We start from the raw sequence: 17714 nt of genomic DNA on the forward strand, positions 1-17714 counted from the left end.
ATTAGTTGCTCCCTGAAATGTTGATGATCTGGTTCCCTTTGTAAGTTGAATGTCAACGGCGTCTTCTGTGGATATCTCAGTTGATCAGCAACAATTATCTTTGGTTTACTAGAATTATAGAAAATTCAGTCACACAAACAACCCACATGCTTTTGTGTTTAGAATCTAACATCCTCTTAATCATGGAATCATAGAATCCCAACAGTACAGAAAGAGGCCATTCGGCCCACCTAGCCTGCACCTGGCTTCCACCCAGGTCCTAACCCCATAACTCCATATATTTAGCCTGCTAATCCCCATGACACTAAGTGTCAATTTAGCTTGGCCAATGCACCTAACCCACACAGCTGGTCCACAAGATTTAGGAACAGAAGTAGGCCATTTGGCCCATCGAGCCTGCTCTGCCATTCAATGAGATCATGACAGAGCTGATGTAATAATCCTCAATTCAAGAGTCTGAGGTGACGCACTATCCAGCTCAAAGACAGCTTCTTCCCTGCTATCATCAGACTTTTGAATGGACCTGTCTTTAAAGTTTAAAGTTTATTTATTAGTGTCACAAATAGGCTTATATTAACACAGCAATGAAGTTACTGTTAAAATCCCCTAGTTGACACATTCTGGCGCCTGTTCGAGTACACTGAGGGAGAATTTAGCATGGCCAATGCACCCAACCAACATGTCTTTCAGACTGTGGGAGGAAACTGGAGCACCCGGAAGAAACCCACGCAGACACGGGGAGAATGTGCAGACTTCACACAGATAGTGATCCAAGCCGGGTATTGAACCCTGGCCCCTGGCACTGTGAGGCAGCAGTGCTAATCACCGTGCCACCCACATTACCTCATTCGTGTTTGTACGACCTGCTGTGCACAAGTTGGTTGCTGTGTTTTCATATTGAAATGGTGATTTACATTTCAACAGCGCCTTGTTGACTCTCAGGCACTTGGTGATGTTGGGGTTCTGAGATGCCCGGAGGTCAGGCCAGTTGTTACGTCAATACAATGGGTGGGATATTCCATCATGTCACCTCATGGCATGTTTTGCGGTGGTGGTCCGCCATTGGCTGGCGGTGGGATCTTCCAGTCCTGCTGTTATCAACAGGATTTCCCGTTATTCACACCTGGCATGGCCAGAGAACCAGCAATGTGGGATTGCTTTCGGCAGGAACGGAAAATCCCGCTGGTTGGAATGGCTGGAAAACCTTACCTAACCTCTATCTCTTTTCTCAACCCTTACTTGCAGAATCCTTTTCTTTGCCTTTGCTGTCAGTGTGCCAACCCTTTCCATTTTCCCCTTGGTCCTTGCGATTATCACCCTTAATGTGTGCACCAGCTCTTAAGAAACACAAGATGCTGCCAGATTTGGTATGGAGCTTTACCTTGACTCAACTCCCTTCAGCATTGGTTGAAATGGCCTCTATGATGTGTCCAGTTGATTCAGGACCTCTATTAGACCAAGGCCTCCTTTGCTTTCAGGCACAAGCTGGCTGATTCCATTGCCTCAGTTGCACCAACTGCAAAGGGCCCAAGTTGATTTCAACCAATTCGAATTTCCCCGAGCGTGAATGCCGCCTGTCGTAACGTTTGGCCCACATTTTCCTTGACAGAACCTGCAAGAGGAGCTGGAGAGGTCGGAGTGCAGTCTGCGGAAGTTTGAGTCTGTGTCCCAGCAGCTCTTACAGGAGTGCCAGCCATCGGTTAACAGCTTGCTGACTTCGACTCTGAATGAAGTGAACACGGGGTAAGGATTCCTGTTGTGTAATAATAGTCAAAAAAACTGCAGCATAATTCATCATGGACCAGTCAGCCTTTCATATCAGGATGAGACAGAGTTTTACACAGAGAGGAGACCATTCAGGTTATTGTGTCCGTGCTAGCTCTCTGAAAGACCAATACCATTCAACTCGCCACACCCTTTTAATATTTCTTTTTTTTAAATAAGCTATTTTAAACTCTGCTTCCACCATTGCTTCTGGTCGATGATTCCATCACTTCAACTTCAATCCCAGATTCCCTTTCTCCCGCACTCTCTGCTCCTCCAATCACAGATTCCCTTTCTCCCGCACTCTCTGCTCCTCCAATCACAGATTCCCTTTCTCCCACACTCTCTGCTCCTCCAATCACAGATTCCCTTTCTCTTGCACACTCTGCTCCTCCAATCATAGATTCCCTTTCTCCTGCACTCTCTGCTCCTCCAATCACAGGTTACCTCTCTGTCACTTGCTCCCCTCTCCTCCAATCGTAGGTTTCCTTCTTCCCCAATTTCTGTTTTTCCAGTCACAGACTTCCTCGCTCCCACGTTGGCTGCCCCTCCAATCACAGATACCCTGTTTGTCTCCTGCTTCCCTTTCCTCCAATCACAGATTCCCTTTCTCCCACACACTCTGCTCCTCCAATCACAGATTCCCTCTCTCCCGCTCTCACCATTCTGCCAATCACAGGTTGCTTCTCTCTCCCCTGCTCCCCTTTCCTCCAATCACATTTTCTCCCAAATTAGCTGCCCTTCCAATCACGGGTTGCCTCTCTGTCGCCTGCTCCCTCTCCTCCAATCACAGGTTCCCTCTTACCCACGCTCTCTCCAACCACTCGTGCTTTTACACCAGGCGTTTTGATTTTTATGCCATGCTGCAGCTTGCAGTGAATTCCAGATGGCAGTGTGCATACACATTTGTGGGAATGTTGCTCCTGTTATTGCCTTTGCTAGTTGCTGCGCCTCGGCACAATAGCAACTGCTTTATTGAATGTTTCTAATCTATAAATGCAGAATTTCCTGTTGGGAACAATCCCTTGGCCTGTTGTACAATGATCTCACTGGTCTTTGACTGCTGTGGGTGAGGTTTCCACAATTTCCTCTGCAAACGAGGGTCTTTTCTGAGAGGTTCCCCTCTATTTTAAGATGTTGACTCTAGCCTCGTGGTTCTGGGTGCATAACACCAGAGGTCATGGGTTCATAGAAGTTTACAGCATGGAAACAAGCTCTCTGGCCCAAATTATCCATGTCGTCCAGTTTTTAACCACTAAACTAATCCCAATTGCCTGCGTTTGGCCCATGTCCCTATATTCCCATGTAATTGTCTAAATGCTTTTTAGAAGACAAAATTGTACCCGTGTCTACTACAGCCTCTGGTAGCTTGTTCCAAACACTCACCACCCTCTGCTTGCCCTTCTGAACCCATTTGATTCTCTCTCCTCTCATGTTAAACCTGTGCCCCCCAGCTTTAGACTCCACTGCCTTTAAGAAAAGGTGTTGACTATCTAGCTGTTCTATGCCCCTCGTTATTTTGGAGACCTTGATAGATCACCCCAAGCCTCCTACAACCCAGGGAAAAAAGTCCCAGTCGATCTAGCCTCTCCTTATAATTTAAACCATCAAGACCCAGTAGCATCCTAGTAAATCTATTTTGCATCCTTTCTAGTTTAATAATATTCTTTCTATAATAGGGTGACCAGAACTGTACACAGTATTCCAAGTGTGACCTTACCAATGTCTTGTACAACTTCAACAAGCAAGTCCCAACTCCTGTATCAATGTTCTGCCAATGAAACCAAGCATGCCAAATGCCTTCTTCACCACCCTGTCCACCTGTTACTCCACTTTCAAAGAGCTATGAACATGTACCCCTAGATCTCTTTGTTCTGTAACTCTCCCCAGCGTTCTACCATGCCATGTTTCGATCTACCAAAATGCATCACCTCGCATTATCTAAGTTGAAAGGTGTCAATGAATAAAAGCAAAATACTGAGAATGCTGGAATCCAAACCAAAAACAGAAAATGCTGGAAAATCTCAGCAATACTGAGAATGCTGAAATCCGAACCAAAAACAGAAAATGCTGGAAAACCTCAGCAAATCTGACAGCATTTATGGGGAGAAAATAGAGCCAGCGTTTCGAATCTGGATGCCTTTTTGTCAAAGCTCTGATGAAGAGTCATTTAGACTCAAAATGTTGGCTCTATTCTCTCCCCACAGATCTATCTAGCCTGCTGAGGTATCAATAATTTTTTAACACGTCCTATTGTCACTATAGGGTTCATGGGTTCTCTACAGTGTAAAGTGGGTGAATGGCCATGGAAGTGCTGTAGCTTGGTTTGCGAGGGCATGGGAGCGTTAGGGGTTGTTTGGTGGGGGTCATACCTGAGCATAGGGGGTGGTGGGTGATATGAGGAGGCATATAGATGGGACACAAGGCATGTCTGGGATGGAGGAGGTGAGGGATGAGGGTTTGTGGGCCTTTGTATTGTAACTGGGATGAAGTCCCACGCCATCGAGGCGAGCCTTTCAGACAGCCCCCTGCAACACCTGATAGCCTGTGTGGCACCCTCCGAACTTCTCCCTCAGTCAACTGGCCTGACTTCAGCCTCCACACCCCTCTCTCCCTCCATCCACCACGATAGGAATCCTGCCCTGTGAGCACGTTCCCGAGAGGCTGAGCTGGGATTTCTCAAGGATGGGAGTACAGCCGATTGTAAAACGAGCGGTAAAGGGGATGAGGAGTGATGAGCTGTTTGGAGCCTGGTGTACACTGGAGATTTGGGAATGGTCTTGTTGGTGAAAAGCCAACATCTGTATCAGGGCGGCACGGTGGTTAGCACCTCACAGCACCAGAGACCCAGGTTCAATTCCAACCGCGGGTCACTGTCTGTGTGCAGTTTGCATGTTCTCCCCGTGTCTGCATGGGTTTCCTCTGGGTACTCCGGTCACACTCGAAGGATGTGCAGGTTAGGTTGATAGGCTATACTAAATTGATTCTAGTGTCGGGGGATAAGCCGGGTAAATATGGAATAAGGCCCGGGTGGGATTGTGGTCAATGCAGACTTGATGGACTGAATGACCTCCTTCACTGTGCAGATTCTATGATTCTGTATCTGCTCTGGGATGTTTTACTGCATCAAAGATGCTGTATAAAGCTCAGATGTTGGGAGAACAGAGCGGGGGTTACTTTAGGGACTGTCTGTGACAACAATAAGACCATAGGACCATAAGATATAGGAGCAGAATGAGGCCATTTGCTCCATCGAGTCTGCCCCGCCATTCGTTCATAGCTGGTATGATTCTCATCCCCATTCTCCTGCCTTCTCCCCATAACCTTTGATCTCCTTATTGATCAAGAACCTATCTATCACTCAATGACCTGGCCTCTGTGGCAATGAATTCCACAGATTCACCACTATCTGGCTGAAGAAATTCTTCTTCATCTCAGTTTTAAAGCAGCGTCCCTTCACTCTGAGGTTGTGCCCTCAACTTCTAGTCTCTCCCATTTGTGGAAACATCCTCTCCATGTCCACCCTATCTCCGCATGTCAGTACTCTGTAAGTTTCAATTAGATCCCCCCTCATCCTTATAATTCGATCGGTTATAGCCCAGACTCCTCACCTGCTCCTCATATGAGAAACCCTTCATTCCTTGGATCATTCTTGTGAGCCTCCTCTGGACCCCCTCCAAAGCCAGCACATCCTTCCTGAGGTATGAGGCCCAAAACTGTTCACGATATTCCAAATGGGGTCTGACCAGGGCATTATACATCCCTGCTCTTGCATTCTAACCCTCTAGAAATGAACTTTAATGATTGAGAAGACAGCGGAGGGAATAGTTTGAGGAGAAGGAGCAGGTGATTGTGGCAAACATTGAGATGCAGGAGTGGCGATACATCTTAAGAGATCTGAGACAGATTCAGGGGACATGACAGAACTGGGGGTCGGAGCTGGTGTGTGAAGTGAACCGGGTGTGGTAGCCCTTGGCTCAATTTTGGGAGAGTGGGAAACCCTGGACTGGATGTATAAGACATATGAGCAGAATGAGGTCATTTGGCCCATCAACTTTGCTCTGCCATTCGATCATGGCTGATATCTTTCTCAACCACACTCTTCCGACTTTTCCCATTAACCTTTGATCTCCTTACCAATCAAGAACCTATCTATCTCTGTCTTAAATACACTCAACGGCCTGGCCTTTTTCTGTGGCAATGAATTCCGTAGATTCACCAGCCTCTAGCTGAAGAAGTTCCACCTCATGTTGGTTCTAAAGGGTCGTGCCTTTACTCTGAGACTGTGCCTTTGGATCCTGGTATGCTTGTACTGTCCGACCCAAAGTTGATTATGTTAGGCTACTGTTTGTTGATCCAAGGTTAAATGATTTACTTGAGGCCTCGTACACACGCCTAACTTGTACATTTTCCTTTTTGATGCACCAGTTGGAATAACTTGCTGCAAGATATCATGGAGCAGTTTCACTCGAGCAAGGTACTACTCCAACTCTGGCAGAAGTATAAAGATTACTCGGGCCAGTGCTCACTTACAGTGCAGCAGCAGGAGGAGAAAAGCAACGAGTTGATGAAGAAAGCCGCAAACAGGGATATCGCTGAGGAGGAGGTTACAGCGTGGATTCAGGACTGCGATGTGAGTACAGTTGGCGCTACCGTGTGAAGCCAGATCCCAAACTTGCTTTTAGCTCAGTTTGATTTGATTTAATGTGGATCTTTTGTCAGACTTTTGTATCTTTTTCCCAATGGAAGATTTGATTTGATTTGATTTATTATTGTCACATGTATTAGTAAATAGTGAAAAGTTTCTTGTGCACTATACAGACAAAGTATACCATTCATAGAGAAGGAAAGGAGAGAGTGCAGAATGTAGAGTTACAATCATAGCTAATGTGTAGAGAAAGATCAATTTAATATGAGGTAGGTCCATTCCATTCAAAAGTCTGACAGCAGCAGGGTAGAAGCTGTTCTTAAGTTCGTTTTGTATGTGAAGTCAGACTTTTGTATCTTTTTCCCGACGGAAGAAGATGGAAGAGAGAATGTCCGGGATGCATGGGGTCCTTAACTATGCTGGCTGCTTAGCCAAGGCAGTGGGAAGTATAGACAGAGTCAATGAATGGGAGGATGGTTTGTGTGATGGACTGGGCTACTTTCATGACCCTTTGTAGTTCCTTGTTGTCTTGGGCAGAGCAGGAGCCCGTACCAACCAGAAAGAATGCTTTCTATCTGTAAAAGTTGGTGAGAGTCATAGCTGACATGTCAAATTTCCTTAGTGATGGTCAACCTGCAGCCTGGAGGCCACAAGCAGCCTATCTGGGTTCTGAGTGTGGCCCTACGAGACACTTTGTTAGCCGCTGCCCACACACTGGGTTGCCACATTCCCTTGATTTCTGACTGCATAGTTTTTTTTCCCAGCGGTGTGACTGAAGTGATTTGCAAATAAAGCAAGAGTGAGTGAAGTGAGCTGTGTGCTGATTGCTCACAACATTGACTGTGAGAGTCGTGCGCTCCCTCTCTGTCTAAAGCGTAAATATTTCTTTTGCCTTTACCACTGGAAGTTGATGAGACAGGTACAGGTGCGCAGGCTAGTGAAAGTATCAACGCAGGTGGAGAAGGCAGGCAAGAAGGCATACGGCACACCTGCCTTCATTGGCTGGGGCATTGAGTTTAAAAATTGGCAAGTCATGTTGCAACTTTATAAAACCTTAGTTAGGCTGCACTTGGAATATAGTGTTCAATTCTGGTCGCCACACTACTAGAAGAATGTGGAGGCTTTGGAGAGGGTACAGAAAAGATTTACCAGGATGTTGCCTGGTATGGAGGGCATTAGCTATGAGGAGAGGTTGGAGAAACTTGATTTGTTCTCACTGGAACGACGGACGTTGAGGGGCGACCTGATAGAAATCGACAAAATTATGAGGCGTGAGCAGAATGGATAGTCAGAAACTTTTTCCCAGGATGGAAGAGTCAATTACTAGGGGGCACAAGTTTAAAGTGCGAGGGGTAAGGTTTAAAGGAGATGTACGAGGTAGATTTTTTACCCAGAGGGTGGTGGGTGCCTGGACCTCGCTGCCGGGGGAGGTAGTGGAAGCAGATACGGGAGTGACTTTTAAGGGGCGTCTTGACAAATATATGAATGGGAACAGAGGAATACAGTCCCCAGAAGGGTCAGAGGTTTTAGTTAAGTTGTGCAGTATGGTCAGTGCAGGCTTGGAGGGCCGAAAGGCCTGCTCTTATGCTGTAATTTCCTTTGGTCTTTGATAGTTCTATTAAGGTAAAGTCACCATCGTCCCAGATGCCCACAGGCTGCTCTCCCTTTTGAGCGGGGGGTGGGGGTGGGTGGGGGGTGGTGGGGTGGTGGTGCGAGGGGATGGGGGAAGAGTTGACTGGTGGTGATTTAACCTGAGGATCACCACACCTCAGGCAAGCGGCAAGGTTCATGGATAACCTCAGCCGGTATGGGAATTGAACCTGTGCTCTTGGTGTCACTCTGCATCACAAACCAGCTATCCAACTGGGCTAACTGACCATCCACGGTTCTATTAATATATAAATGATTACAAGTTTTCTTTATCTCATTATGAAATATTTGGCGTGTATTAAGTGTATTTAATCTTACTCATGGGGTCACAGTTAGTGAACAAGCCTGATTTTAGTGAAGGAGGGCCTCTCAAGTGGTCCACTCATTTGCCCACCACTGTTTTCACCCTTTTTAAGGTAAAACTATCATGATCCATCTCATTCACTAATGTCCTTCTGGGAAGGAAATCTGCCGTCCTTATCCGGCCTGGCCTACACGTGACTCCAGAGCCACAGCAATGTGGTTGACTCTCAACTGCCCAAGACAATTAGGGATGGGTAATAAATGCTGACCAGTCAGTGATGCCCATGTCCCTCAAATGAATAAAAAAAGATTCAGAGGGGATTTGTGGAAAGATAGTGTCACCGAGAGGGTGGTGGGAATCTGGGACTCTCTGCCTAAAGGAGTGGAGGAGGCAGGAGGTCTCACAGCGTTTAGATGAGCACTTGAGATGTCACAGTTTATACGATTACAGTTCTGTTGAGCCTGCAAGGTTACAAAGAGCCTTCTCCTCATTGAATCTCTCTCTCTCTCATTCCCACTGCAGGCACTCCAGGAGGAGTTGGGGACAGTGCGAGATTCTCTTCACGTTCTTTCGGACCTCGGAGAAGAGCTGAGACAGCAGGTGGACCCTTCTGCAGCGGCAGCCATTCAGTCGGACCATCTGTGTCTCAGCCAGCGGCTGTCTTCCCTGGAGCAAGCCCTGAGCAGGCAGCGGTCTGTGCTACAGGTACCTCTGACCGTCCCAGGTTTCTGAGCGCTAATCCATCTAACAGTCGCCACTTGCTCCAGCTCCAGTCATTGCCATTCCTTTCTCAAAACACCCGGGGAACTAGTCAAGCACAAATTCCATTTGTTATCAGAATGTTGAGAGAGCTCTAAGTTTTATCGTAACCTCATTGCAGTGTTAATGTGAATCTGCTTGTGACACTAATAAACTTAGTAAGGGCGGCAAGATGGCACAGTGGTTAGCACTGCTGCCTCATAATGCCAGGGATCTGAGTTCGATTCCCTGTCTGTCTGTGCAAAGTTTGCACGTTCTCCCCATGTCTGCGTGGGTTTCCTCCAGGTGCTCCAGTTTCCTCCTACAGTCTGAAAGATGCGCTGGTTAGGTGAATTGGCCGTGCTAAATTCTCCCTCAGTGTGCCCAAACAGGCGCCGGAATGTGAGGACTAGGGGATTTCCAAGTAATTTCATTGCAATGTTAATGTAAGCCTACTTGTGACACTAATAAACTTAAATCCCAAAGTGTAGGTGATTTGCAGACCAGTTGTATGGTTGTTCCTGAGAGGAAGAAGGATCTTGCATTTATCTAGCGCCTTTCACAGCCTCAGTCTATCTCACAACCACCGGGGTACTTTTGAAATAAAGCCGCTGTTGTAGTTTGTAAATGTGGCAACCAGTTGGTGCATAGCAAGATCCCAGAAAGGAGCCAAATCACAGCGCAGAAGGAGGCCATTCGGCCCATTGTGCCAATGGTGGACATCGATGAGTGAGTGCTTGAGTGGGCAGTACTTCACTCCTGGCAGCCTCTATTATGTTCATCTGCGTTCCAGCAGTCATTTTGCTCCAGAGCAAACATTATGGACTTCATGGGTGCCCTGAGGATGTGGAAGGAGCTATATAAATGCAACAGTCTGATTTGTGCATAGTAAGATCCCAGTGATTAATGAATAAATCAGTTTTTTGATACTGTTGGATATATATTACCATCAGATCCCTACAGTGCAGAAAAAGGCCATGGACCCTGCACTGACTCTCCAAAAGGGCATCTTACCCAGGCCCATCACCACCCTGTCCTCATAACCCCGCACATTTATATGGCCAGTGATGGGTTGGATTAGCCATGGTAAATACATAGGGTTATGAGGTTAGGACAGGAGGGGGGTGAGCCTGGGTAAGGTATTCTGTCAGACAACTGGTGCAGACTCGAAGGGCCGAATGGCCTCCTTCTGCACTATCGCGAGTCTATGGCTTTGCATGGCCAATCCATGGAACCTACACGTCTTTGGAGGAAACCCAGTTACCTGAAGGAAACCCACGCAGACATGGGGAGAACGTACAAACTCCACACAGACAGTGACCCAAGCCGGGAATCGAACCGGGGTCCCTGGCGCTGTGAGGCAGCAATGCTAACCATTGTGCCACCCTATTGGCCAGGACACCAGCTGAATTCCCCTGCTCTTCACCTTGTCACATTTTACCTCAGGTAATGGGGCAGATGAGAGATCAGTGTAGCTTCTCCTACGAAAGACAGCGTCGCTGACTGTGCGGCACTCCCTCAGTACCGCAGCGGAGAGTCTGACCCGATTGTGTGCTCGGGTCTCTGCAGTGGGGATTGAAGCCAGGGCTCTCTGACTCAGAGGCAAGGGTGTTTCGAATGAACTGAGGGGGTCTGTGAAGGGAATGCTGGGATTGTTTCAGTCTCTAACCAGTGAATGTCTCACACTGCTACAGGCCGGCATACAGGATTACGAGGTGTTCAGCAGGAGGCTGGACTCCCTGGAGAAGTGGATTGTCGAGGCCGATGAGGTACTAAAATCGCAGGATCCCAACCGATCCTCTGATCTGACCATCATCCAGGATAGAATGGAAGAGTTGAAGGTAAGAACCTTGTCTAGTTTAATGAGTGCGACATGGATGTGTAGGTACACCTATCTCCTGTTTACTCAGGATTGCCATGCTGTCTTGCTGTGTCTTCATCTCCCCACCTCCCTGGCATCCCCAGGCTCTGGGTGTTTGGGAGCACATACACATTCGGAGCGTGGGAGGAAACCTCTCGGACTCAACCTGTCAGTAATGGCCGAATCTTCTTGAGCCACCCCCTTCTCCAAGTTCGTATCCCCTGGCCGTCTGACTGCAGTTCCTGCTCACTCTCCACAAGGCATCCCTGCCAAAGCCAGCTCTCAACCCACCCTCTTCCCTTTTCAGAACTCCCAGCATGCAATACCTCACCTGCCACTCCTCAGGAACTTTCTGGAAGGTCTATGTTGGAAACGGTGTCTAGCTCTGAACCAGGAGAAAGTGGCCCTCAGCACAGCCGAGTCACCCTGAAGGAAGAACCAGACTGGGTGTAACATGGATGCCTCCATCCCCTCACCCCTCATCCCCTCACCCCACTCACCACTATCATGTACCTCCTTTAACTGGACATAACATCAATCCTCCTTTAGAGCGACAGGATTTTGTGTCTTTGTCTTGGGATGAATGAGATTTACACATCGAATTAAGTGTGTTCTTATGGCACAGAACAAGCCCATTCAGTGCAATCTCTTTGTCCTGGTATTTATCATAAATGTCCTCCCATCCCATCTCAACCCGACCCACCCCATCTCAACCCAACCCACCCCATCTCAGCCCAACCTACCCCATCTCAACCCGACCCACCCCATCTCAACCCAACCCACCCCATCTCAACCCAACCCACCCCATCTCAGCCCAACCTACCCCATCTCAACCCAACCCACCCCATCTCAGCCCAACCTACCCCATCTCAACCCAACCCACCCCATCTCAGCCCAACCTACTCCATCTCAACCCAACCCACCCCATCTCAATCCACCCCGCCCCCATCTCGTCCTACTCAACGTCGCCCCATCCCATCTCACCTCAACCCACCTCACCTCAATCCATCTCACCTCAATCCATCTCACCTCACCACGTCTTGCCTCACCACACCTCGTCTCAATCCATCTCGTCTCAATCCATCTCGCCTCAATCCATCTCATCTCAATCCATCTCATCTCAATCCACCGCACCTCAATCCACCTCATCTCAACCTACCTCAACTCACTTCTTCACCTCAGCCCAACTCAACCCATCTCAACCCACCTCACCTCAATTCACCTTGCCTCACCACATCTCACCTCAATCTGCCACATCTCAATCTGCCTCGCCTCAATCCGCCTCGCCTCAATCTGCCTCACCTCAAACTAACTCAACTCAGCTTATTTCACCATAGCCCAACTCAATTCACCTCAAACCACCTCAATCCACCCCGCCTCAATCCACTTCAACTCACCTCAACCCACCCCACCTGCTCAAAGGTGTAAATTTTTTTACGGAGGCAGGGAGAGGGAAGCTGAGAGATTTGGAGGGAATTTCCAGAATTTGGGCTCCAGGCAGGTGAAGGGAAGCTGCCAAAGCTGGAGCAATGGAAACTGGGCATGTGTGGAGATTTTGGAAGGTTGCAGGCCTGGATGCAGGCATAGAGGGGTGAGAGGGGTAAGGCTGCAGGCAAGGGGGTGGGCAGGGGATTGGGGGGAGTTAAAATCAAGACAGCCGGCAACATGGCATACAAAGATGTGAAAGTGAGAACATGAATGTTTTTAACATTTGTGGGATTAGACGACAGAGAAAATTGCTGGGTGAAGAATGAGGGGGAGAGCTTCCTGTTTCAGGGTGGGGTGTCGTTTCTGGTCAATATGGGAAGATGCGAGGGGCTCACATCCATGAGTAAGATGGTGTTATGAAGTGGAGGTTGATCCCCTCTCTGAGAACTAACATCTAACCACTCAAAGAGGAGTCCCTCGCCTCATAAACTATAAAAGTGAGTGATAAGTGGTATGATCTGTTCTTCAGCAACTTTTAGTAGTTAAACCAAAATAACTACCTAAGACTTTCTCAGTAAAATCAACAAGTAATACTTTATTTATCTAACTAACAGTGAGTAAGTTAACCAAACTATTAACAAACTGAATAAAACATGATTCTAATGGGATGCTGTTTAGATAAAATCCAATTCCCACATGTTAACAAAAAAAGTAGAATTTTTAGTCACTGTCTAAATTACAACCAGTTTGTCATTTTCTGGAATCTTCTGCCTTCTGTCTGGAACCTCTGTCTTCTTTTGCAATTTTCACGATTGAGATGAGGCTTTCTTTTAAGACATAAGTACGGTTATGAGAGCCAGCCAGCCTCTCTCTCTCTCTGTCTCTCTCACTGAGAGCTGAACTAAGGTGTCATCTGCACCACCCCCACCCCTCTCCTCTCCACCACCACCACTCCCCAATCTGGTTCGCAGGTTACCAAAACCTCAATTTCAAATCTGATAGGTTGTTGGTATCTAACTGCCTAATTTAAACTGATTGGCTAAAAGTTAAAACAGCCTGTTGTCTTGGTAACAGTACTGTTTGGCCTTTGATATAATGTTTCACTTTGGGCTTTCCTGCATTTTTTTACGTACCTTTTTAACAGACAGTTTTACAAATTCCAACTTTGTAACAATGGCGAATGGCTTCCTTCCATTCTCAGTGTTCCAGTGGATTGAGTGTCCATTGTTGGATTATAAATTCGACCCTTACTCGTTCACTTTTATTCCAAGTGACGGGTTGAGGAACTTGGAGCAGTGTTTGGGAGATGACCTGCAGAGATTACAGACGGGGTGATAACATTTATCTTTTGGCACTTCGCAGGTCCAGATGCTGAGGTTCAGCAGTACAGTCCCTGACCTGGATCGGTTGAATGAACTGGGCTACAGGTTACCCCTGAACGACAAGGAGATCAAACGCATGCAGACATTGAACCGACACTGGGCCTCAATATCAGCCCAGACCACCGAGAGGTTTAGGTAAGTCAGTGTCTTGCTGCTTGCGAGAGGCATTCAGCCTCAGAGACGGACAGTCAGCATTGCCGTATGGCACTGAGGCTAAACATTCTGTTTGGAGAGAATGTGGGCCCTGGTTAGCCAGTCTAACCGGATCCCAGCAATTGCATGTTCTCCCCGTATCTGCGTGGGTTTCCTCTGGGTGCTTGTGTTTCCTCCCACAGTCTGAAAGACGTGCTGGTTAGGGTGCATTGGCCGTGCTAAATTCTCCCTCAGTGTACCCGAACAGGTGCTGGAGTGTGGCGACTAGGGAATTTTCACAGTAACTTCATTGCAGTGTTAATGTAAGCCTACACTAATAAATCAACTTTATAAACGACAGAGGTTTCTGCAGATGGGAATTTGCGCTAAAATTTCCCCTGGTGCTTACTTTCCCTGCACCAGAATATAACCAGGTTTACATGGGTGGTGAAGACTGAGCCAACACTAGGGGTAATGGCAAGTGATTTCAATCCTAATCTCTCACTCCTGCTGCTGTTCTTCCCTATAGTGTGGAAGGAGGCCATCAGCCCTTCGAGTCTGTACCAACCACAATCCCACCCAGGCCTGATCCCCGTAACCCCACATATTTACCCTGCTAATCACTCTGACACTAAGGGGAAATCTAGCATGGCCAATCAATCTAACCCTCATTCCTTTGAAGTGTGGGAGGAAACCAGAGACTATAAGATAAAGGAGCAGAACTTGGCAATTCGGCCCATCGAGTCTGCTTTTCCATCCAATCATGGTTGAGCATCCGGAGGAAACCCACACAGACGTGGGGAGAACATGCAGACTCTACACAGTCACCCGAGGCTGGAATTGAACCTAGTCCCTGGCGCTGTGAGGCAGCAGTGCTAACCACCGTGCCACCCTTGAATATCCATTGGTGTTTAATGAATGGCATGGTACAAGGAAGTTCTGAGGAACCAAGGGACCTTGGCGTGTTTGTCTATGTCAGTCCGAACTGGATTAATCCCATTGGGAATGTGTTCGAGAGGGAGAAGGGCAGAATAGAGGAAGGGGCTCTGTTCAAATGTAGGCTGCACTGAGACAGACAGTCAATCATAGAACCATAGAATCCCTACAGTGCAGAAGGAAGCCATTTGGCCCATCGAATCTGTACTGGCCACAATCCCATCCAGGTCCTATTCCCGTAACCCTCATTTACCCTGCTAACCCCCTGACATTAGGGCTAATTTAGCATGGCCGACTAAACTAACCCACATATCTTTGGACTTTTCCAGTGCTTTGGAAACATTGCGTAGGTCTCAGTGAGAGTGATTGCAGGGGTGGCACCTTCACCTCACCTCCGAGCTGGATTTTTTTGCGTTTGGAGGGGCATCCAATACAGAGGCTTGAGTACATGATCCAGGCTGATAGTGGTAGAAGCTTAGAGTGAAACTCCACCCTCTCTCTCAAGGCTGAGGGGTGAGGAGGGGCAAGGGGGAGACTGAATCAGACAGAAGGGTGAGGACCTCATCGAGGAAGGAAGGCCTGTTGACAGCCTCTCCATCCCCCCTTCCCATCAATTGTGGCCTTCAACTGGACAATTGACACCTGCTCTCGCCGCTGGTAGTATTAATCCAGCAGCAGGTGGGGAGACTTGCCATGCGGAAGGCCCAAAGGGCAAATTCTGTTGGGATTGCCTGCGGTTCTCCAACGGGAGGGTGGGGTATGTCCTGCATTCATCACCCCCAGTCCCCCATCCTGACCTACCAGCTCTGTCTCCCTCTTCCTGCAGCCCCCTTTAAAATTGGGGAAACAGGATCAATTGATGCATTATAGAAGGAATTAGATGATTATTTGGATAGCAGCAATTGCCGGTAGCCTCTGACCTCACCCGGGTTCTCCGGAGTGGCCGCGGTGAATGAAGTTTTGGCCAGAGTGCTAAATTCTCCATCCTCGCTGGCAGGGAGGGCGGGTACAGGTGGGGGTGGAAAATCCCGCCCGATATGCCAGACAGGGGAATGGCACTAAGTCATAATGCTCGACAGGAGTGCCAGTGCGGACTTGATGGGACGAATGGCCCCCTTCTGCGGCTGTAACAATTCTGGTGAGTTTTTCCTGCAGTTGTCCCACGTAGCATCTTTTTTATCTGCTCATTTTTCCAACCCAAATATATTACCTGTCACTTTTGGCCATTTAGCTTCGTACGTCAAATATAAGATTAACTTCATCTGGAAATGGTGTATAGGCTTTTAAGAAAACTTTCTATCCCGGGTGCAGAACTTTACAAGAGTGAAATAACACTTAAGCATATGAATGTTCAGAGTCAGCACTGCTGGTTAGGGTTAATTATGGTTTACAACCAAAGCTTTCAATTACTTTCAAGCGCTGAAATATATTTTTATGGTTATGTGCCTACAGATATTTTAATTGATCCTGCATCTAAATGTATTAAAGGTCACTGACACAGAAAAAGGCAAAAATCCATTCTGAGGTGTCCTCTAGGTCACGTAAAACCATAGAATCCCTACAGCACAGAAAGAGGCCACTCGGTCCATCGAGTCTGCACTGACCCTCCCAAAGCACATCCCACCCAAGCCTCTGTCCCTGCCCTATCCCCATAACCACGCACATTTACCATTGCCAATCCACCAAACTGGTTATGGAGATAAGGTGGGAAAATGGAATTGATTTGATTTGTTATTGTCACAGATATTGGGATACAGTGAAAATTACTGTTTCTTGCGTTCTATACAGGCAAAGCTACTGTTCATAGAGGAGAAGGAAAGGAGAGGGTGCAGAATATAGAGTTACAGTCATACTAGGGCGTAGAGAAAGATCAGCTTAATATATGATGTGGCACAGTGCCACACTGGTTAGCACTGCTGCCTCACAGCGCCAGGGACCCAGGTTTGATTCCCAGCTTAGCTTGCTGTCTGTGTGGAGTGTGCACGTTCTCCCTGTATCTGCATGGGTTTCCTCTGAGAGCTCTGGTTTCCTCCCACAGTCCGAAAGATGTGCTCCTGAGGTGCATTGGCCGTGCTAAATACCCGAACAAACGCCGGACTATGATGACTGGGGGATTTTCACAGTAACTTCATTGCAGTGTTAATGTAAGCCTACTTGTGGCACTAATAAATAGACTTTAAAGGTCGGCCCATCCAAAAGACTGATGACAGCGGGGAAGAAGATGTCCTTGTGTCGATTAGTATGTGACCTCAGACCTTTGAGGATAATTACATTAGCTCGGTCATGATCTTGTTGAATGGTGGAATAGACCTCGATGGGCTGAATGGCTACTTCTGTTCCTACATCTTATGGACCAGCTAACTAATTCCTGTGAGCTGGGTGGATTGCTCCATTTTCCTGGATCTTTAGGGTTTCCCTTTCACCATACTGATGGAGTGTTTCCATTTTCCCCCGTCTCCCTTGCAGTAAACTACAAGCCTTCCTGCTTCAGCATCAGACCTTCCTGGAGAAATGCGAGACCTGGATGGAGTTCCTGGTCCAAACGGAACAAAAGCTGGCGGTGGAGATATCCGGAAACTACCAGAACCTTCTGGAGCAGCAGAAAGCACATGAGGCAAGTGGGGATTTGTTGGGGGTGGTGGGTACCCGCAGCAATGGGGAGACCTTCCCCTTCTGCCAGGCCTTTGAGTGGATAAATAACCAAATTCATTTCATTAGCACTGAGTTAAACTCTCTCGTTCGTCAGCACTGTGGGGAGACCTTCACCTTGTGGGCTGCACTGACTTAAGAATCATAAAATGAAGAGGCTATATGGCCCATCGAGTCTACACCAATTCTCCAATAGACATCCTACCCCGCCCCTCCCCTTCA

The 17714-nt window shown here is 47.7% G+C and overlaps 1 protein-coding gene across 7 annotated transcripts in view; it reads left to right on the top strand.

The window, feature by feature from the left end:
• Positions 1-17714, top strand: part of syne1b (spectrin repeat containing, nuclear envelope 1b) — a 415064-nt gene that overhangs the window by 288473 nt on the left and 108877 nt on the right. For all 7 annotated transcript variants that reach the window (XM_080200097.1, XM_080200090.1, XM_080200089.1 and 4 more), the window contains 6 exons: positions 1610-1743; positions 6193-6397; positions 8889-9071; positions 10799-10945; positions 13756-13910; positions 17310-17457. In XM_080200097.1, the coding sequence (XP_080056223.1) occupies positions 1610-1743; positions 6193-6397; positions 8889-9071; positions 10799-10945; positions 13756-13910; positions 17310-17457 (972 nt within the window). The remainder of the gene's footprint in view (positions 1-1609; positions 1744-6192; positions 6398-8888; positions 9072-10798; positions 10946-13755; positions 13911-17309; positions 17458-17714) is intronic.

The sequence above is a fragment of the Carcharhinus amblyrhynchos genome, chromosome 12 (assembly GCF_965287045.1).
Source record: "Carcharhinus amblyrhynchos chromosome 12, sCarAmb.v2.hapA, whole genome shotgun sequence".
Classification (NCBI taxonomy): domain Eukaryota; kingdom Metazoa; phylum Chordata; class Chondrichthyes; order Carcharhiniformes; family Carcharhinidae; genus Carcharhinus; species Carcharhinus amblyrhynchos.